This window comes from Aythya fuligula, chromosome 1, assembly GCF_009819795.1.
Source record: "Aythya fuligula isolate bAytFul2 chromosome 1, bAytFul2.pri, whole genome shotgun sequence".
NCBI lineage: Eukaryota > Metazoa > Chordata > Aves > Anseriformes > Anatidae > Aythya > Aythya fuligula.
Window position 1 is genome coordinate 115,301,498 of NC_045559.1, and position 19,697 is coordinate 115,321,194.

Sequence of the window (19,697 nt, forward strand, 5' to 3'; positions counted from 1 at the left end):
CTTTCACATTTGATTTCATTTACATTTTTTTGCCGCGGCAAACAGCCCTCCTGACCTTCGTTATCAGTTCCCGGAACACAACACTCCAACAGCAAAAGGAAGATCAGCCTCTCCTTCCCCTTTGCTCCCTTGATAGTGAGCTCGTGGGGTGAATATTCATGAGATGAATAATGCAGGAAATTGGGACGTGGCCGTATCTCCCCGCCCTGTTATCACATCCTCAGAACCAGCCTCCCCTTCTCGGGGGATGTGTGGCACCGGCCCTCCAGGCCCTAGCTGGGAGCTTTCCGAGGGCCTGCAGCTCCTCCAGGAGCTTTCCTTCCCCTCCTGCCCAGCCCCTCACCCCTCTTTCCACCCCCATCCTCTGCCCGGCACAGCCCCTGGATGTCCCTTCCCTCCTCGTGCTTAGTGGGGGTCCACATCCCACCCCACTACACCTCCAGGCTCTGTCCCTCCTTGTCCATGAGGAAGAAGCAGCTCCCTCCTTGCCCCCACAGCAGGACCTGGGTTTTGGTGTTTGTTTTTTTTTTTTGCTGTTTCCTGCAGCCCTGTGTGGGTTTTGTCCCTGCTGTGAGGGGTGGCGAGGGGCAGGAGGGTGCGGTGTGGTGTCCCCAGCCCTTGGGAAGGCTCGAGCTTCTCTTGTTGGAGCTGGGCTCCAGCCCTGGTGGGACCTCCTCCTCCTCCTCCTCCTTCTCCTCCTCGTGGCAGCTGTGAGGCCTCAGCGCTACTGCCAGCGGACACAGCAAAACCCCAAACCAGGCAAAATCTGGGTAACCATGACCCCCACCCTATCCCTACCCCCTCGTTACCTCTTCAGCCCTGGGCAGCTCCGTGTAACCACACATGGCTATCAAACGGCATTTCTTTGGTTAGCTTCTCTTTAGTGATACTCTGGGTGGCATTTAGCAGACAGGCGGTTATTACATTACAATTTGCACTGATTTTGAGAAACTATCAGATGGATTAGACCACAAAACATCTTCAGCCGCGTGTTTCGGGCTCAGGAGGAGCAGCTGACCCAGCCGGAGGCACGGGGCTCGGGGCAGCCAGGCTGCTGCCCTACTTCTTGTCGTTTCTGCTGACGAAGGTGAGGAGGTCCATGGCGGTGACCACACCAAACACCATCTGCTTCATGAAGGAGCTGCCATTTCCGTTAACTGTAAGCACAGAAAATGCCAATTTAGTGAGAAAAAGAAGCAAGGAAGCAAGAAAGCAAGAGAATGAAAGCAAGAAAGCAAGAAAGAAAGCAAGGAAGAAAGCAAGAAAGCAAGAAAGAAAGACAAACAGATCCCACAGCCATGCAGGGGCTGTGCCTTAATAAAATTAGTTTAATGAGGAGCAAACCATAACTGGGGTAGCAGTTGTCTCTGCTGTACCTTCACTGAAATGACTGCTGCGGCCTTGGCCAAGTTGCTGGGATCATGTCAGGGAGGTGTCAGCTGCAAATAACGCAGTCCTTACCTGCGCAGGATCCTTGATTTCACAGTAGTTTTTGCCCAGACTCTGTTCTGGTTCTGTTTCTGTCAGCACAAAACTTTCCAGGCCAAACTAAGGAGACTCCTTAGAGCAGCAAGGAGACACTTTCTACTCTGCTCTAATAACGTCCTCTGATATCATTAATAAAATAACATTGCAACAATTACTTTAACTATCCGATCAATCTTTTCTTAAATGACAATACAATTAGCCACCAGAGTCCACACACAAGACAAAAACCAAGCTGTGAAAGTGTGGGAAGAAAGTAAGAAATACAGGGCTAACTGTGAGGGCGTTAAAACAGCAGCTCTGGAGGAAAAAATGGGTGTTGTGTGCAAGCCAGAGCAAAAGGCACTGCGTACAGCTGGCTGATACTGTTTGGTGGATGCCATTTAATGTATATCAAAATGCCATACAAAAGAGACTTTTGTCTTCTGACGACAACATAGCTGAGAATGGAAATCCTGCCTAGGAGGGTTGGCTTTTGGTGAAAGAATCGGAAGCGTGCACCAAAAGCAGTTTTGAAGGAAACTTGTTTGGAGCATTTTGTAGGAACGTGAGCTGCTGGGGGCTTCGGGGCAGCAGGCCACAGAGATGCAAGCAGCGGGGCTGGGCTGAAGGCACGCAGTAGTTTTGGAGGCTGCGAGTTCAGGGGACAGCCCTTTGCTGGCAGCCAGCGCAGCACGATGTTGCACGCTGCTCAGATGTTGCTCACCACAGGAATGCTTTGCGTGTTCAATGCGTAAACCCATAAAATCAGGATAATTGCGCCCTTCAGCTCTCGTGTCACTCTAAACACGGGTCTTCTGACCGCTTTTTCGTCGTGCTAACGTTTTAAACAAAGCACCCGCCTCGAGGCAAAGCCAAATCTGTGCCTCGGGAAGTTTTACGGTGTGATTGCACTGGAGAGGTGTGTAAGGTTTGCAGAACAGCAGCTGCCACTGTACCTGTTTGGGTCGGGGGAGCAACACGGCGGGAGCCCTGCTGCCACCAGTGTGTCAGCAGCCCTCGGGCTGACGTGCTCCTACTACATGTGATCCTACTGAGCTTTATGGGGCTGGTCTCATGGGCAGAGCAGCCCTGTGCCCCTTCCCACCCCAGGCAGGGCTCATACGTGCATGCTTCAGGCTGCATACATCACTGGGCATTGTACCCCTGACTCCCAGCTCGGGTGCCCAGGGTTTGTTCACGGTCCAGGACATCTGTTTTCAGATTTCTTGACTTCCCCTGGCCCACCAGAGGTGTCTGAGAGCACCTAGCTCCGTAGCAAAGAGATTTGCCCAGGTCTTCAGGGCACAGAGGGAGGAGGACATCTCTTGGCTGCATCCCCTGGGGTAGAAGTGGGAGCAGAGGTGTTCAGAGAAGATGGCAGAGCCTCCAGGCATACACAGCAGAGGGTCTTTAAGAAGTGGGATGCAGGAAGCGTGGTTTCTCCCCTTGCACTTACAGGCCCGAATTCCACCTCGGCTTTATCTAACCTGCCCAAATGCTCCTCTGCCCCTGCCCTCGGGCTGCTAATTCTGCAGGTCTCCGTAGCTTCCCCCTCGTTTCCTCTGCTGCCCACAACCAGCACGGCGATGATTTCAATTCAAGGTCAAGAGCCTAAGTGGGTACGAAAAGCCTGGGGCTACAAAAGCACAAACAGAAGCACAAAGCGCCCCGAGCTGCTGCCTGCAGTCCGTGCCCACCTTGGTGTCAGGGCAGGGGGGCAGGTGAACACCTTCCCACCTCCCCTGTTGGGTTTACCTGGGAAACCACGAGACGAGGGGAGGCAATGGGGCTGGGAAAGGAGAGGGGTGAAAGAATAGCTGGCAGCTTCAGAGCTTTGCAGGGCTGCGGGGCAGAAATCCTCCCTGCAAAGGCAGAGGGGCTGCACACATGGAGCAGCTGCACTGATCCCTCCCAAGCTCGGTTGGGGAATTTCCCTCTCCCATCTCGGCCACTCGTGCAGAGCCCACACAGCGCTTCCTCTCCTCGCAGATACCTACACTGCATTTGCGTGTGCACAACGATAGCAAAGTGGTCGTTCTCCAGGATGCTGGAAAGCTTCCCAAGGCTGTCTTCCAGGCCAATCTAAACAGGACAGAAAGAGACAGTTTACATTTCACTTCACACTTAGAGGACAACAGCAAGGAGCCTGCCCCCTGCCTCTGATCCTGGCTCTGGGTGGGCAGGATGAACCAGGATCTGGGTCCATCTGTTCTGGGGCGATGGGACGGTCTGTGGGCAACCCACAAAGCTGCTGTGTGAACCCCACAGGCAGCGTTTTCGCAGGTGGTGGTGCATAGGATCACAGAATGGCTCAGGTTGGAAGAAACCTCAAAGACCATCTAATTCCAACCCCCCTGCCATGGGCAGGGACACCTCCCTCCAGCCCAGGCTGCCCAAAGCCCCATCCAGCCTGGCCTCGAGCACCTCCAGGGACGTGCACCTCCTCCCCCTCCCCAGACAGGGCTTGGCCCCAGCGGTACCTTTGAGAACTGGTCATAGATGACTTTCGTAACGGGGTCTGAGAACTGTGCGTTTCCAGCCAGCACCGAGGTGAGGGTGTTGCTGAGGGTCACCATTCCCAAAATGAGTCTGCGAGGGAACAGGGAGTTTTGCCAAAAGCCAGGCCTGAGGTCAGGCACACATTTTATGTAGGGGCTGAGCTGCTTTTTTTTTTTTTTTTTTTTTTTTTTTTAAATCATGTTTGAACAACTTTTTCCTGTTTGAACGGCCGTCCATGTGACGAGTAAAAATAGTTACCCCGATTCAGCAACGACGGGAGCCTGGTCGTATCCCTTCTCCTGCAGGATTTCAATTGCTTTTTGGCAGCTGACTTCTGGGAGAAGAATGAGAGGGGCTGAGAGATTCAGTTTCTGCACCTTGATGTTCCACCACCTGTTGGAAGACAAATGGCAGCGCCAAGCTGTTACTCGTGGCTGCGTGGCTGCGGGCCTTGCTCGGGGAGGCCAGGCCGGTGGAAATAAGGCCAGCTGTGCGGGGATATCCTTTCTGCCTGCCTGCAGAGCTCACACTTTAAGCCTGTAAGCTTAAAGCAGAGGCCGACCAGTTTTACTTCTTTGGTTTTGTAGCCTGGAGCCTCAAAATGGATTTGCTGTTCCTCAAGGAGAGAGCCTGGCAGAAACGCTGATGTGAGTTAGGAGGGATGAGCTACACTTTTTTTCTGGGGACCACAGGGAACTCCCAACATCTCAGCCCTTGCAGAAAATGCAGGGCAGTGTGAGAGGCTGGAGGGGCCAAGAACCATCCTAACCAGGTGTTAGAGGCCTCTGAAATATATAAAGCTTTTAGGAAATATTGTGCAGAAACCTTTGGTTAGAGTAACCCAAAATAAAAGGTGACACGAGGAATACCTGCAGTCCCTCAGTAAGCCTAGGTGCTTTCTCAACAAGTGCTGTTCACCCAGTTACACGTTAGCTGCCATCAGCAGTCTGTGGTTCCCTGCCTTGAGGGGACATTTTCCCCATGGTGTGCAAGATGCAGCTGAGGTGGTCGTCTTTTCTGGCCCTCAGCTCCAGAAGGTGGAAATTGAGTGTTCCCTGCCCAGACAAACCCCCAGAGCTGTTTGAAAGGCTTCCTGCTACGAGGGGGACACTTCTGCCCACCGGCCTCGTGTTCCTTTGGATATCAACAGGGGAGTGGGGGGGTTTGGGTGGGGATTTCCATCCAGCTCAGCCCTTCTGCTCAGCAGGGTTCAGGTGGCCTGGGCAAAGACCGCCAGGTGGGAGCAGATCAGCATCTTCAGGACAGAAACTGAATAGACTTTGAGCAGAGAAGAGGGATATCTCGCCACTCAGGAGAGAGGAGCTGAGCTTACAGCCTTCTCAGAGGGATCTGGACTCGACTGCATTTTTTCAGCAATAGAAGATAATACTTCCCTTTGAAGATAATCATTCCCAGACTCGGGAAGCTGATTTCCTTAACGCAGCTCATACCGGCGGAAGTTGTCTTACCAAGGCTTATGCTCCTGGACATCATTTAGGAACCCGTTTTTTATCATCCACTTATCATTCACGAACTTGGACCTAGAAATCACCAACAAAGGACGGGTCTGTGAGCCTTCCGCACGCAGCCGTGCTTTGCTCCATGCCCCAGACCGCAGCACTGCCTCGGGGCTCCCATGATTTTTGCAGCTGGCTGCTCTTAACCCCTTTTAAGGTCAACGGGAGCTGCGAGTGCTCAGGGCCTGCTCGAAGCACGCCAGCTATTTGCTTTCCTAACTCGGCTTGACTGACTCCTGCTCCGTGCAGTCGGTCAGCAACGAGAGGAAATAAACCCGGGCGTCCCAACAGCCAGCCCCTGTCGCTTATCACCGCAGCACGACGTTTCTCCCTGATGTTTGTTTACTTTTTTTTTTCCCCGTGAGCTGTTTGAGGGGAAAACAAGAAACTCACATGTAGTTCCTGACAGAGTCGGGCAGGATGACGACGCAGCGCTGACCCTCCTTCAGGTCCTTGGCTGCCCGCACGGCGACGGACATGGCGCTGCCCGAGCTGCCGCCTGGACGGGTACCCAGAGGAGAGAGAAAAACGTTGGGAGAGGGAGGACAGCTGGCCCCAGGGCCTTGTAGGTTTTTGGGACACGAAAAGACCGGGTGGAGACTAAAGGGACACGTCTATGTGATGGCTTGTGGCAACAGGCCAAGGGCTGAGAGGTGCAATACGGGGACATCCATCCCACTGCTGCCCACACCTTCAGGTGAGGAGAAGGCTACGCCAAATCTAGAGCTTCTGGCCAGCGTGTTTGGCCGTCAAAGTTTTGCTTTACATGCATTGTAAAGAGTGAAAAAAGCAAGCCATGAACATTACATTCATGCTTGGAATACCAGGCCAACGTGATGGGAAGACCTAAACGCTCCCCGCGTGTGTGTGTGTGCACGCATGTGGTGTGCTGCACGTAGGGGCAGCAGGGCCCTGCTTTACAGAGGCAATTCTCCCACTCGAGTACTGGAAGTGAGAGACATTCCCCTATCTGTGTGCCAATTACGCACTGCACTCAAGGCAGCACGTATTTTACAGCAGGTTAATTAGCACCGGGTCACATTTTTCAAACCCATGATGAAAGTCCCTGAAAAATGCAGTTCTGGGAACATGAAGCTATTCACCAGCTGAGTTCAGCGAGCGGTTTCCATTGAAACACGGTGAGTCTGAGCCTGCTAGGTTAAATCAACACAACAAACTGCCTGATCTTCCTCAAAACCCCCAGGATGGGAGTGCTCAGGAGTTTTCCCAGCTGTAACTACAGGCCTGTAGCTGCGTATTGTCTGGCCCTGGACACAAACACGTAACTATCTGCTCCGGGACACTGATGCCGTGTAGAGGCTCTTCGGGTATAGGCAGGGTTTGCCTGAGGGCACCTGTTCATTTTGGAAAGCCCTGGGGATCACTTACAGCTTGTTGGCACGAGGAGAAATACTCGGTAAGAACATCTTACACTTACTTTACTTACAAACTTTCCCGGTCCAAACCTGGCACCTCTAGTGTGGCAATAGTTCAAAGACAGAGAGTACAGCCTCACAGAGTTGTTAGTGGTGGGACAGTTCTAGTCCACCTGTCCTGTTCTGAATCCTATTAATCCTTCTCTTCAGTCCATGTAACACTATACCAGGCAGAATTAGGCCTGAAGATCCAGTTCCCTGTGCAAAAGTGTTACAGCAAGAGGAGTTATTGCTTCTATAATTATTGTTGCCGAGGAGCCAGATCCCAGACCACTGACTCACTGCAACACCTCTGAAGCCTACAGCGGCCTACACACCAGCTCTGGATTCAGCCGTTCAGCCCCGTTAGCCTAGCAGGCACAAAATGCAGAGAGCACCTACCCCTGAAGTGTTTTGCTCCCAGAGCAATTAAACAACAAGGTTAAAAAGTTTGTCGAGTGAAGAAGAAGCTGCTGTCACTGATGCTTACCGCACAATAATCCCTCCTCTCTGATCAGCCTGCGAGCCATGAGGAACGAGTCTCTGTCGTTGCATTTATACCACTGATCAACCACCTGAAGAGAGAGCAAGACAGTAAGCAAGGCAGAAAGCAAGACCTGCAAGTGCTATTTCAGGTTGTGACCCTCTGATGAACGCAGCAGTGCTGCTGCCTACAACATCTGGCAGCTCTGAGCACTTGATGAAAACAAAAGCATCTGTCAGGGCATCCCGAGTCTGGAGACTGTTTGTGGGCAGCTCCTCCAGCCTTTCCAGCCAGCACCCTTTCCTCGGGGAGAGAAAGATGCCTGACAGCTCCAGAGCCAGGATGGGGGAGAGGAAATGGTGAGAGTAGGCTAGATGCAAAGACAAAGCTCAGGCAGAAGCCTCTCACCACGCAGCTACTTACAGATCTGTCCAGGACAGTAGGGATGAAGTCATGGCCAATGCCCTCCACCTCTATGGTGGTGTTGTTCGTCCTGTTCAACTCACAGGGCAGAGCGACGATGGAGCCGTCGGGGTCTACGCCGATGATCTTCGAGGGAAGGAAGCTTGGTTAACCACAAAGGGGGTTCAGAAATAATCTCGTGTCTCAAACCAAAAAATTACCGATGCCCTTATCAGCACCATTCTTCTCCCTCCAATATTCACTAATATGCCTACCCACTGGCAGCGTGGAGATCTCTAGGACCAAAAAAAAGTACAGTTCCCCACGAGCTTTTTAAACAGATAGCGTTCAGCTGTTGCGGAAGTGGCTGTGGTTGCTTAAAAAGTTATCACACCCCAGGTGTTTGTCATCACCCCCTTGGCAGGGGCCGCTACTTCCAAAGCTCAGCCCTTACGAGAGAGAGTGACGTGGACCGTAGGGTTAGTCTTGACTGAAAGCAGAGGCAGGAAAACCCAGGGGAGCCACCGTTCCCAGTGGGCAGCCCTGCCTCCTCCAGCTTACTTTGCACTCTGGGCACTTCTCCTTCAGCTTCCTGGCAACGCCGGTGACGGTGCCTCCCGTGCCAGATCCAATCACCACCATGTGGACCTTGCCTGCAGGCCAGAGAAGAGAGATGTGAGAGTCAACACGGCCTCCAGCACTGTCTCCCTGTTGTCTAAGCCTCACGTCCCTCAGCTGCTACAACAGGCAGCTGGTCCTTCCTCAGCACCGGGGGCTGAAGATGACCTCCAGATCTCCCAGTGGTTTCCACGATTTCTGCATGCTTGGCACCTGCTGGCTGAAGGGGGAGGGAGGAGCTCAGCCCCTCCAGGCCTTTCAGACCACGCCGTGTTGAGGCAACGCGTGCAGATGAATAATGGCACGTAGCAGTAGCAGACACAACTTGTCAGCTGGTGCTAGCACCCGCAGGGGAAGATGGCAAGGCTCTGCACCGGCACAAGTGTCAGCCAGGTGCGGCCCCACTGAATTTGGTGAAACGGTGTAGGAGCAGAATCAGTCAGGCCTTCAGAGGCTTGCGATGCAACTGCACTGGGGGAAAAGGCCTCGCAACTCACTACTGGCTGCCAGGAGGAGCAAATCTAAATGTTGTAGTGGTGGGAAGGCTGATAAGTTATGATCCGATTTGATTTGCAAATGAGGTTGCAGGATCAGATGCAACCTTGCGTGCCCCGATGGGTATGTACTCCCCTGTGGGGCCTCCCAGGACACCTCGTACTTTCAGCTCACAGGTCACAGAGATGGATCAGCTGGGCAATGGGCCCTTCCTCCTTCAGGGGAGCCTGGTTTCGTTCACTGTTTTGTTTCTGGTCTCCTCCCTTGGGCTTTTGAAAGCAGAGGCCACAACAGGAAAGTCCTGCAGGCTTAGGTGGATCAGGAGTGGCCTGTGTGAAGTTGCCACACTGTGCACCAGCATTATCAGGGGTACCTTCCCTTACAGAGGCCCTTTTTGTCGTTTCTACACCTTTAGATGAATAAACTGTGTAAAACAAGCCTCTCCTAGAGGGCTCCAGCCCTCTGCACACCCTCGGCACGTAGAAGCAGCAGCGCAAGCGGTACCTTCGCACTGCTCCAGGATCTCCTCGGCGGTGGTGTCGTAATGAGCCAGGGGGTTGCTTGGATTTCGGTACTGTTTATTTCAACAGAGAACAGCACGAGTTACAGGGGAAAGCCTAGGTCAAATACCAAACTAGCAATAGCTCCTGACAAGCCCTGCCCAAAGCATCCAGCCGCCCCCCTCCTCTCCCTGGCAAGGACTGCCAGGTCACAGGTGATGCCTCCTCTTTGTCACCTTGGAACAGTTTTCTGAGGACATTGAGGATTTGGCCGCCTGGAAGGCTGAACGTGCCCACAGACATCCAGCCTCCGGTACGCAGTGCTCGTGTGGTGTCCCATATTCTGCATTTTGTGGCACCTGGAGGGGTTTTAAAGGCCTAGCTGCTGGAGGCAAGACAGTCCTTCAACATTTCAGCTATTGCTTAGACAGAAGCATTATTAGCCGTCTCTGATGCCTAGAAGAAGCTGAAAATACAGCTGCACAATACTCCCCAAAAGCTCAGAAAATAAAAAAACCTCCCCCCTCAAATGTAATTATTATTTTTTTCAAATATCACATATGTGATTTTGAGAGCAGCTTTGTCATTTGTGGCATTGGTGGCAGGCAGTGCAGCCAGTGAAGTGTCCGGGCAATGTGGGCCAGAGCAGTTGTCCTACATTTACAGGGGGATTTGCTGCAGTGGGAACCCAGGTAGGGCACTGAAGGGTGTGAAGCCCCACGTTCACACCTGTAGGCTGGGGAGGCTGCTTCTGAAAAGCGTACTCAGGGATTGAGCTCCCTTTTTGTCACCAGGAAGGAATGGTTTTTAGACACTGGGGGGGTTCCCTGCTCACTGTAGGGATCTGGGTGAGGCCAAAGGGAGAAGCGTGGTCCTCTGCGAGAACAGTGCTGCAGGAACTGATGCCGTGAGTCACCAGGGTTTGCCCTTTTGGGTAGGGAGCTTATTTCTGAGGCAGGAGGGAGGCTGCTAGGCTGGCGTAAAAAGCGATTTTCCAGGTCAAAGTTAAATCTGAAGCAATATGAGGAGCCTTTCAGGTGTGCAAGAAAACCCAGCCTCCCCCACCTCCTGGCTTAGGCAGAAGCGTTACAGGTTTTGAGGTGCCGCTGATTTTGCTTCTGCTACCCTGTGCCTTACAGAGCAGCGATTAAGTTTCACGTGCCATAAAATGGTGACCCCACAATGATGAAATCTGCCTGCGCTGCCAGTTTGAGCAAAGCCCCCCAACACGGGCAGACTCGGAGCACACGCTGTGAGATGTGTTTGGGAAGGGAGTCTGCGGGGCAGCTGCATTTACCTGGTCCAGAATGTGAGAGTTTGGGATTTCACTTTTCAGCTTCCAGGCAACGCGAATGTTGGACTCCGGGGCATCGAAGCGGGTGCAGGGGGTCCTCACGATTTCAACGCCCAGCGCCTTCAGGATATCGACCTTTTGGAGGGAAGAAAGGAGATGTAGGGCAAGCGATCCCGTGTGGCGCTGGTAATCCGAACCCACGCACCCGTGGCAGCGTCAGATGCCAGAGCAGCTTCGCACGCGGGAGACATTTAGCATTTGGAGCTGCAATGCCCAGCACTCGGTTATGTACCATCTCTGACACCCTTCTGGCACCCAGCGCCTCCTGGCTGGAGCTGGCACATGGGTTCCAGCCTGGCCTCGTGCCCTGTCCTACTTGGGGACAGGCTGGGGACACGGAGGAGGTAGGTGACACTGTGCTGCTCTGCTCCATGGCACCTGGGGAAGGGGCAGAGGGAAGCAGGGCAGGCAGCAGTATCGGGGAAGCAGCTTTTGTATGTGCTGTGGTCTAAGCGGGCAAGGAGGAGGTCTCAAAGCTCTCCTTGCCCCAAGTCCCCTTGTGGGAAGGAGCAACTCCCATAAATCTGCGGGTATTAATACACTGAGAGGTGTGGCTGCTGGGGCGAGAGGGTGTCAAAGGAGAAGGGGAGCTGAGTGCCACCACTCCTGGAGGCAAAGCCCGCGGCAGCTGCACGTGGCATCTGATCCAGAGCGAGCTTAAGTGAGATTTAGGTTGAAATGAGGGCGGTGCTTTGGAGAAGGGCTCTGTTCTGAGCCAAGTCAGGGGCCAGGGCTGGCTTCACTGGTGGTTGGGGGACAGTTGGACCAGGTGATGTTGGAGGTCTTTTCCAACCGTAATGGTTCTGTGATTTTATGAGCTCAGCTGAACAGTTTGTGAGACTTTTGCTCCCCACAGTGGTGATTTCTACCATCCCCAGGGCAGCAGCTTCACCTGATCTTGTGCAAAAAGGACTTACGTCCACCAGCTTGAGAGCGCATCTCAGAGAACCTTAAATGTCTCTCAGTTAAGGGAAATCGTAGCATGATGGAGAGCATCTCAGCGTGCTTTTTTTTTTTTTTTTGTCAAAAGGAAATCTCCTGAATAGCTACAAAGACATGCTGGTATCTGCAGCAAGGCTCGTTACCCTTTAGAGGAGAGGACAGTCCGTCTCTTGACGGGGAGAGGCAGAGAGAGACAGAGAGGGAGATGTCCCCAGGCTGTGGGGTGGTACCCTACAGAGCTCTGACCTTTTCCATGCTCATCTTCTCCGGCAAGACGACGATGCAGCGGTAACCTTTCACTGCAGCTACCAGTGCCAGCCCGATTCCTGGGTTGAGGGGAGGAAAGGAAAGCGTTTGACAACAGCATTTTGGCAAGGCCCGCCGACACACGTGCTCTCTCCTGCTTCCCACGCGCCTCTCTCCCACTGGTGAACACCACGTAGGCATTTACACCAAGCTACACCTGAGGGCACCCTCCGTGAGTCCTCCGGGATGTCCCTGCGGGGGATGGATGGAGCCACACGGGGCATTTGGAGCAGCGTGTCCCCACGGGAGGGCACGGGGAGCACTTGCAGGGAGTGTGGTGCTGCCCCAGGAAAGGGCAGCCCTCTCGCAGCAGGGAAGCCCTCTGTGGGAACCTCTGAATATTCAAGATCTTCCCATGCAGAAAGCAGGTGGGGTTGCCCCGGCCCTCAGGAATTTCAGGATTTCAGCCATGAGACATCTCCGCACTCAGAGGCTGCCAGGAGGGAGGGAGGCGAGCTGAGATGAGGACAGGGCCGGAGCCACAGTGCCCCAGGCTAAGTGGGAAGGAAAGCACGTTGCCCTGGGGAGGTGCAGGCAGCTCGGGCTGTTCCCAGGTGTAAGGACTCCTCAGATCCCTGTGCCAAGCCCTGGGAGGTGCCAGGCCGGATGGGGCACACCAACATTTCCTACCCGTGTTCCCCGAGGTGGGCTCGATCAGCGTGTCTCCCGGCTTGATGATCCCCGCTCTCTCCGCGTCCTCCACCATCCTCAGGCTGATGCGGTCCTTCACGCTGCCCCCCGCGTTGAAGTACTCGCATTTTGCCACTGGGAAGCAAAGGGCAGGCTCCATCAGGGGCAAGCTGGGGGCACCACGCTGCCTCGCGGGCACTTTTAGGATGCGAGTGTCTTAGTTGTAGGGGAGGCGGCGCCATCAGGCCGACAAACCACCCACCTCCGTGAGCAGCCAGAGCAATGGGGGGGAAATCTCAGTGATTATCACTGCATTTTATAATGCAGACTGCCAGAACTTCAGCTACACGGACGGCCTCAGAGGCACGGAGATTACAAAGTAATTGCATCTAAACTGCTTCCTCCGTGCTGCAGGGCTGCAAGCCTTCGTTTCTTTGCTGGGTACGAGGCTCTGTGCTGAGCCACATGCAGCTCAGGAACACGCAGCTGCTGTGTGTATCCTATTCTCCTTCCCTTGCTGCACCATGGGAGGGAGACACCACCCCAGAAAATGGGGCTCTGTCTCGTTCCCTGGCTTGCCCAGTTCTGTCTGCACCAAATAACCCCCAGGAGCTTGCCCCAGCCAGACATTGTCCAAGGGGAAGGCACCTTCAGAGAGCACAGACCTCTTCATGAGGACATGTGCCCTGGGGAGGCTGCTTACCCTCGGGGCTCCCTACAGTCAAATAAGATTGTGAGTGCCTGCTGTGCTGTTTTATGGGGTGCGAGCACTAGCCAAGTCTCTCCTTCCTACACCGTGACGTGAAACTCATGAACCTTGATGCCTCTGAGACCTCTCTCTTTCTTTCCAGACTGGCTGAAATTAAATGGGGTTAAAGGTATAGGAAAGGAGACTGAGAAGTCCGTATAACAGAAGCAGACTAATTGCATCATGCTTATTCTGCAGGCTAAAAACCCTTGTGTGAGCTGTCGCTCCTGCCTCAGAGGCAGTGAGAGAGGACTTGAGCCCTGCTGGAAAACCTGGCACGCTGGTGGCCGATACACCCAGCTGCCTGCAGCCCCTGCTCTTCTGCCTCCAGCTGCGCTTTGGGATCGTCCCCAGGGGAAGCAGAAAGTGAAATCTCCAGGGGCAGTGCCTGGCCCAGCTGCAGCTCAGCCGGCAGGACACACACCTGGCCCTCCCCGTCTGCTCTTGCTCTCCACTGAGCCTCTTCTGAAGCCCCCACTGATGCTGCCCCTCAACCTCACCTCATGGCCCGGAAAAACCTGGTGGAAAGGGGAAACTCACAGAGCTCACACTTGAGCCCATAGGACTTCCCGATCTTGTTGACTCGGACCATTGGGGTGCAGCCAATTTTCTTCAGGATGTTGGGCAAGATCTTTGTTTCTTCTGGCCTGTATGAAAGGATATAAAAAAAAAAAAAAGCCAAATCAGGGCAACTTTTTATGCAACATGAACCAAGACAAAACCTGAGTAAGGTTACAGCAAGACCACTAAGAGACTCCTTTTTTCAAGAGAAAAGATTTCCTTTGACAGGTAATGTCAAAAGGGGCTGGTTGTAGTCTTCCATCACTCTTACCATCAGTTATTTATTCCTTTATGTAAAAAATAATGTAGTTAGTTTTCAGGGCTGTTCTGAAATGCCTTGCTCTACAAGGCCTGAGGGCAGATGTGTAATTAAGTGACGTGAGAACAGCAAACAAGCCTCAGGATCTTACACAGTTGGTCAGAGAGCCAGCAGACCATGCACAACACGTGCCTCTTCGTTCCTCCATCCAACCATCCACAACCTCTGCCGTTCATATTTTCATCCATCTCTACATCAACCTTTTCTTGCCTGGCCAGGAGCTATTCCCATACTTGCAGGGATGGCTCCAAGCCATCAGAAAGGCCCAAGCCACTTCAGTGCTCTGAGGCAGTCGGTCTCTGACTGACTAACAAGCAGGGGCCTCTCTCAGTAAGGTCTGCTCACCAGCATCAATCGATTGCTGCATTTCAGAGCATGAAGGGCCACCACCTGGTCTGGAGAAGATCCTTGTGATGAATCCTGCCTGAATTTCATGCGTGAACCTGGCAGCTTTTTCAGCCAAGGACTTGTCACACTCTTGGTGTTTGCCAGCGTGTGCCCACAATCCAGAAACGAAACGCCAGCCTGGATGCTGCCTTTCGCAGGTCTGTGCAGCCCAGCTGTGCTCATCCAGAAGCCACGTCCGCGGTGACACATCTCAGCTTCACCTGGGGCCAGGCAGCAGTGCACCTTTGCTTCCAGCACAGCCTCGTTACACAGCTCAGAGCTTTGCCCTGCTCCCATGGGCTGAGTTGTTAATTCTGCCGTGAAGCAGAGGACTCTGGAATTTTTTTTGGCAAATAATTAAACTGAGCTCTTGGATCAAGGCAATTCAGCCTCGTGGTTTTGTTGGTCTCTGTTGGATGCCAGCAGAAGCCAAGAACCACGTCACAGCGATTGCAACCAGAACGAAAAAGCCTTGTTTGCCCAACACATGGCTGAACGCATCCTGCCACGCAGACAGGGAGCTGGTGTCCTTGAACTTCTTAAAAGAAGGAGGAAGAAGATTGATGAGGGCCGTGTTTATTGGGGCCACAAATGTATTGCCCCTGGTCGATAGTCAGCACGTCTCTCTCCGAGCGGGGTGACAAACCCCCACCCCCTCGCCGCTCAGCTCCCCTTTGCACGGCTCTCGCCCACTATCATCCCTTGAACCTTGAACCCAAGTTATCCTGGTCTGCTATCGCGGCCAGGCAGATGGCTGTCTGCTGACAGAAGGGCCATGTGATGCAGGGATGACATGCTGATTTACTTAAAGACACACACACGCACCTCCCCTCCGGGTTTTGCAAGAAGGGTATAGACGCTTCTTGCCCTGCGAGGGGACAGGGTGGCGTTGCAGTGCAGGCGTTTACATCGCACGCCCAGAAATGATGGCACATTGCACGTGTGCTCTTGCCTCTCCCTCTGCCGAGTGCTGGTAAATTCGGGGCAATAACTCAATAAATGAGCTTTCCCCACAGCTGAGCCATTTTCCATCTGCCCTAAAAGCGGCTGAAATGCTCCGTGGTTCCAGTGGGGCTGAGCCATGGCATGAAGAGGCACCAAATTTTCTGCAGTTTCTATCAAATTCCTTCCCTAGTGACTACCATATCTTACTACAAAAATCATGCTATCACAGTCAGCTTTGCTCCCCAGCTAGGTGAACGCTGTGTGTGTGCCTGAAGATATCTTTGGATAGCAGGATCTGTGGAAAATGCCTTTGGTGCTCCTAAAGGATAGTGTGGGGGTACTCCTGTCTTGAAATCGTCACTATCAGTTCAGGATAGCAGTGAACAATATATATATATATATATATTTTTTTTTTTCTCCAGGATTTCTGCTTTTACTCATTGCATGTTATTCCATAAGAGGTCCAGAGGAAAAGCAGTCCTGGCAAAAAAAGAAAAACACCTAAGTGATCCTTTCTGTAGCAGGTCAGAACTGGATCAAGGACTATCAGAACCACTCAACCTCTTCATCTCTCAGAAAACTTAAATAATCAATATCCTTAAATATAGTACCACCTTGCCTTCTTTCCCTGGTACTATCCCCTTCTACCTTGAAAAATCAGGTTTCACATGGGAATTACAGAAAGCCCAGAGATTTTTGCCATATCAGCTGCAATCCAGAGCAGGAAAAACAAACAGTTCCCCTTCCACATGTTTCTGCAAAGTGAAATGGTGATGTCCCAGTGCTGCATGACTCCTGTCTATTTTTATCAGTGCAGCAGACTACATGTCAGTCCCTGCCCCAGTGATGCCACAGGGGCCCCGTCGGCCTGTTCCCATCCCCAGGGGACTGTCCTGATGTTCCCAGTGCCCTGCTGCTGGAGATGCCCTGCTGCACCTCTCACACCCCACTGCTGAATCACTAAAAATTGCTAAGTAACAATGTTATCCTGCTCAGCATGGTAACAGAGGAGAGAACAGAGTTTGGCTGAAAAGATCTGAGCCTGTCCTGAGGCGCTATCTGCACCACTTGCCCTGTGTGAGTGACTGGGTGCACGTTTGCTGGGTTGACACTAAGCCTGTGGAGCCCACTCCTCCTTCATGGGCCAGACCTGGGGGCTCCTGAGCTTCACAAGTGCTGGTGGGCCATGCTCCAGCTGTGTCCCACCTTGCACGTGGGACAAACTCCCCACGTCGGCTCACAGCTGGCAGGCATTTACGCAGAGCAGTGCCTCACCTCCACAGTTCCTCGCGTACTGGAGCTGAATTTGTGCTTTACATCTTTGGCACAGCAGGGACGTGTCCGCAGTTCCCCTGACATTTATAGGACAGCCTTATCTTTAATAGCCTGTCTGCGTTTGGTTTGCAGGGCCATTAAAGCACCTCTTGTCTAATCGGGGCTCTTTGTCAGGCTTGCCTCACCCTGGGAGGAAATCTGCTGCTGTGCGGACAAGAACGGGCTCAGAGCAGCCACCTCGCCTCGCGCTGCACTCGGGTCACTTACACAGTGTGGGCAACCTCTGCGTGTGACATTTCCTCATTAATTAAAAGCCCAGGCCCTGGTAATCAGTTTTTTATGAAAGTCTCCAGTCACCGATAAAAGACATTGCTAGTATTTTGAAATCTTTTTTTCACGCTGCGTCAGACTGTTCGACTGAACGAGTGTCGCTGAGCGGCAGGCCTTTGACTGGTGATCGCACAGCTGTCACTGACTTTTGTCATACAAAGGAACGGCTGTGACAGCTTTGGGTTGTAAGCCTGCAAGGATGTTACAGCTGGGAGAGCCATTGCCGCATCGCCACGTGGGCCTAGCAGCTGGGAGCACCTTCACTCCTGCTGTTGAGCACCGGATTTTACAGAGTCCATTCTGCAGAAGTGTACAAGTCCCTGGTTGAAATCTACCTCTGAAATATGTTCATCTTAATTCTTCTAAAGCCAGATGGATGCCCCAAACTAGCAGATGCTTCCAAATGTCTGATGGAAAACACAGAGCGTAACAATAGCGCTTCATCTTCACAAGCTGACATCGAGCTTCCTGCACACTAAAATAACCAGCACGAAAGAGTTACTTACAAGGGTATACAGGAGTGTGGAGACTTGTTGGCAGGCGTTGCAGCTGTCCACATGCACTTGCTGGGCAAGTTGGGAAGAATCCATGAGCTGTCGGCTTTGCATTCCTGACTTCCCACACAGCTGCCGTTCATGAGCAGGCAGGCCTTGGTCATCTCCTGTGGAGTGGAAATAGAGCCCCACAGTCACCTGGGAGGAAAAGCTTGGTCGGTGGGCACCTGTGTAATAATTCCTGTGTAATAATCGTCAAAGGCAAGAAACAACTTCCACGTTTGGGTGTGAAAACGGGATGGAGAGCCTGCTTGGGGCATCCCTACTGGCTGTTCAAAAACCCCGTTCTACAGAAGAATTAAATGGTGGAAATTGCTCTTTTGCCACATGTCCAGCTTTGGTGTACTAAACCACATATGTAGTAAAACATCTCCTAACCACCATCTCCAGTAAATCTTCTCCTGTTCAAATGTACATTGAATCACAGACTGGTTTGGGGTGGAAGAGACCTTAAAGTCCACCTCGATCCCTGCCATGGGCAGGGACACCTCCCACCAGCCCAGGCTGCCCAAAGCCCCACCCAGCCTGGCCTTGAGCACCTCCAGGGATGGGGCACCCACAGCTTCTCTGGGCAGCCTGTGCCAGTGCTTTCCAGTACATTGAAGCACCTCTCCTCCACCACTAGAAAACGTGGTGCTCTGTATTTTATCATTTGGTCAAGAGCAGATTTTTGTTGTTGTTGTTGTTTGTTTGTTTTCATCCTAGCAATGAAGAAACTGTAGATAAGTCTATCCTGTAACTAAGCTGAGAATACTTGTACTGTGGTGTTGGGCCTCGAAGAGATGAAAAGACCCCCCTAGTCTGGCATACAAGAACATTAAAAGTTAAAATAAAATTAAAAAAAAAAAAAAGAGAGAATAAATAGAAACAAAAAGTCAAGGAAGGACAACAAAGGTGCTAGGAGGTATAGAACAATTTCCGTATGAAAATGCCTTAAAGAGAGCAGGACTCTTCAGACTGAAAGTGAGACAGGTGGCTGTAAATCCTGGTGGATCTGGGGAAGGGGAATGAGAAACACTTTTCTGCTTCTCAGCATTGAATAATAGTCAAAATGAGAGTGTCAGGAACAGCTATAGGAGCGAAACAGGCAAAAGTGGAATTAGAAAAGGGCTAGTCAGGTTCACAAAGGTGAAGTTCATTAGTGGCTCTTAAACACACTGGCCTTAATGGTACCTGTGCTCTGGGAACACCCTATATGTGGAGAAAAGGACAGGTCTGGTTTTGTAGTTTATTCTCAGTGTCTGCGATAGTTTCTGCTATTGTGATCAGTACTAGTAACAGGATAAAGGGTTACATGGAGCTTTGATGTGCCCCTTTATGGTGTGAGCTTCTATGGAGTGACCATCTATCAATTTAATCAGCCACCTTCTTTTGCTAAAGAAACTAGCCACATGGAGAAAAGAAACATTTTTGGTAATTGGAACTTCCTTTTCTGGCTTGTCCACAGAATGAATTGGCCCTGATTCAGCCTTCACTGAATAAAGGGACCTTACGGCTCGGTAGAGTCATATTTGGAGACTTGCACCCAGGCTGACTGCTGCACCTACAAAGCCCTGCTGACTCACAACAGCCAGGCAAGCAGCCAGCACACTGTTATGGCTGGCTCCTGGTTATCTAATTAATTTGTAGCTCGACATGTAAGCCCAAGGGCAGCCTTAATTACCATTTCTGCCATCCTTCTGCTTGCTTGCTTCACCCGATTGCAGTCACTTCTTTTGAAGTAGCCCAGCAGGTTTATCTGAGGTCAGAGCTGTGCTTTCCCAGCTGCTATTCCACCAGCCAGGAGGATGGGGCTGGGGTTCACTTTTTGTTGGGGTGTTCCTGAAACACAGAAATACAACATTTCAACCAAAGGCGCCAGAACTTCTCTGAAGATGGAGGTTAATAAATGTGTGGGGTTACCTGGCCCAGCCACCCCAACATGAAGAACACCACCAGGCATGCTGACC

The 19,697-nt window shown here is 52.2% G+C and overlaps 1 protein-coding gene across 1 annotated transcript; it reads right to left on the minus strand.

The window, feature by feature from the left end:
* Positions 1 to 1,059: 1,059 nt before the first annotated feature.
* Positions 1,060 to 19,423, minus strand: LOC116497513 (cystathionine beta-synthase-like). Its single transcript, XM_032201288.1, has 16 exons — positions 19,412 to 19,423; positions 17,701 to 17,855; positions 13,918 to 14,024; positions 12,630 to 12,764; positions 11,940 to 12,019; positions 10,695 to 10,826; positions 9,402 to 9,471; positions 8,346 to 8,437; positions 7,806 to 7,931; positions 7,389 to 7,473; positions 5,877 to 5,982; positions 5,436 to 5,507; positions 4,225 to 4,359; positions 3,948 to 4,056; positions 3,465 to 3,549; positions 1,060 to 1,157 (listed from the first exon to the last, which is right to left on the minus strand). Exons 1-16 carry the CDS (start codon positions 19,421 to 19,423, stop codon positions 1,060 to 1,062), a joined length of 1,599 nt encoding a protein of 532 aa, XP_032057179.1.
* Positions 19,424 to 19,697: the final 274 nt, after the last annotated feature.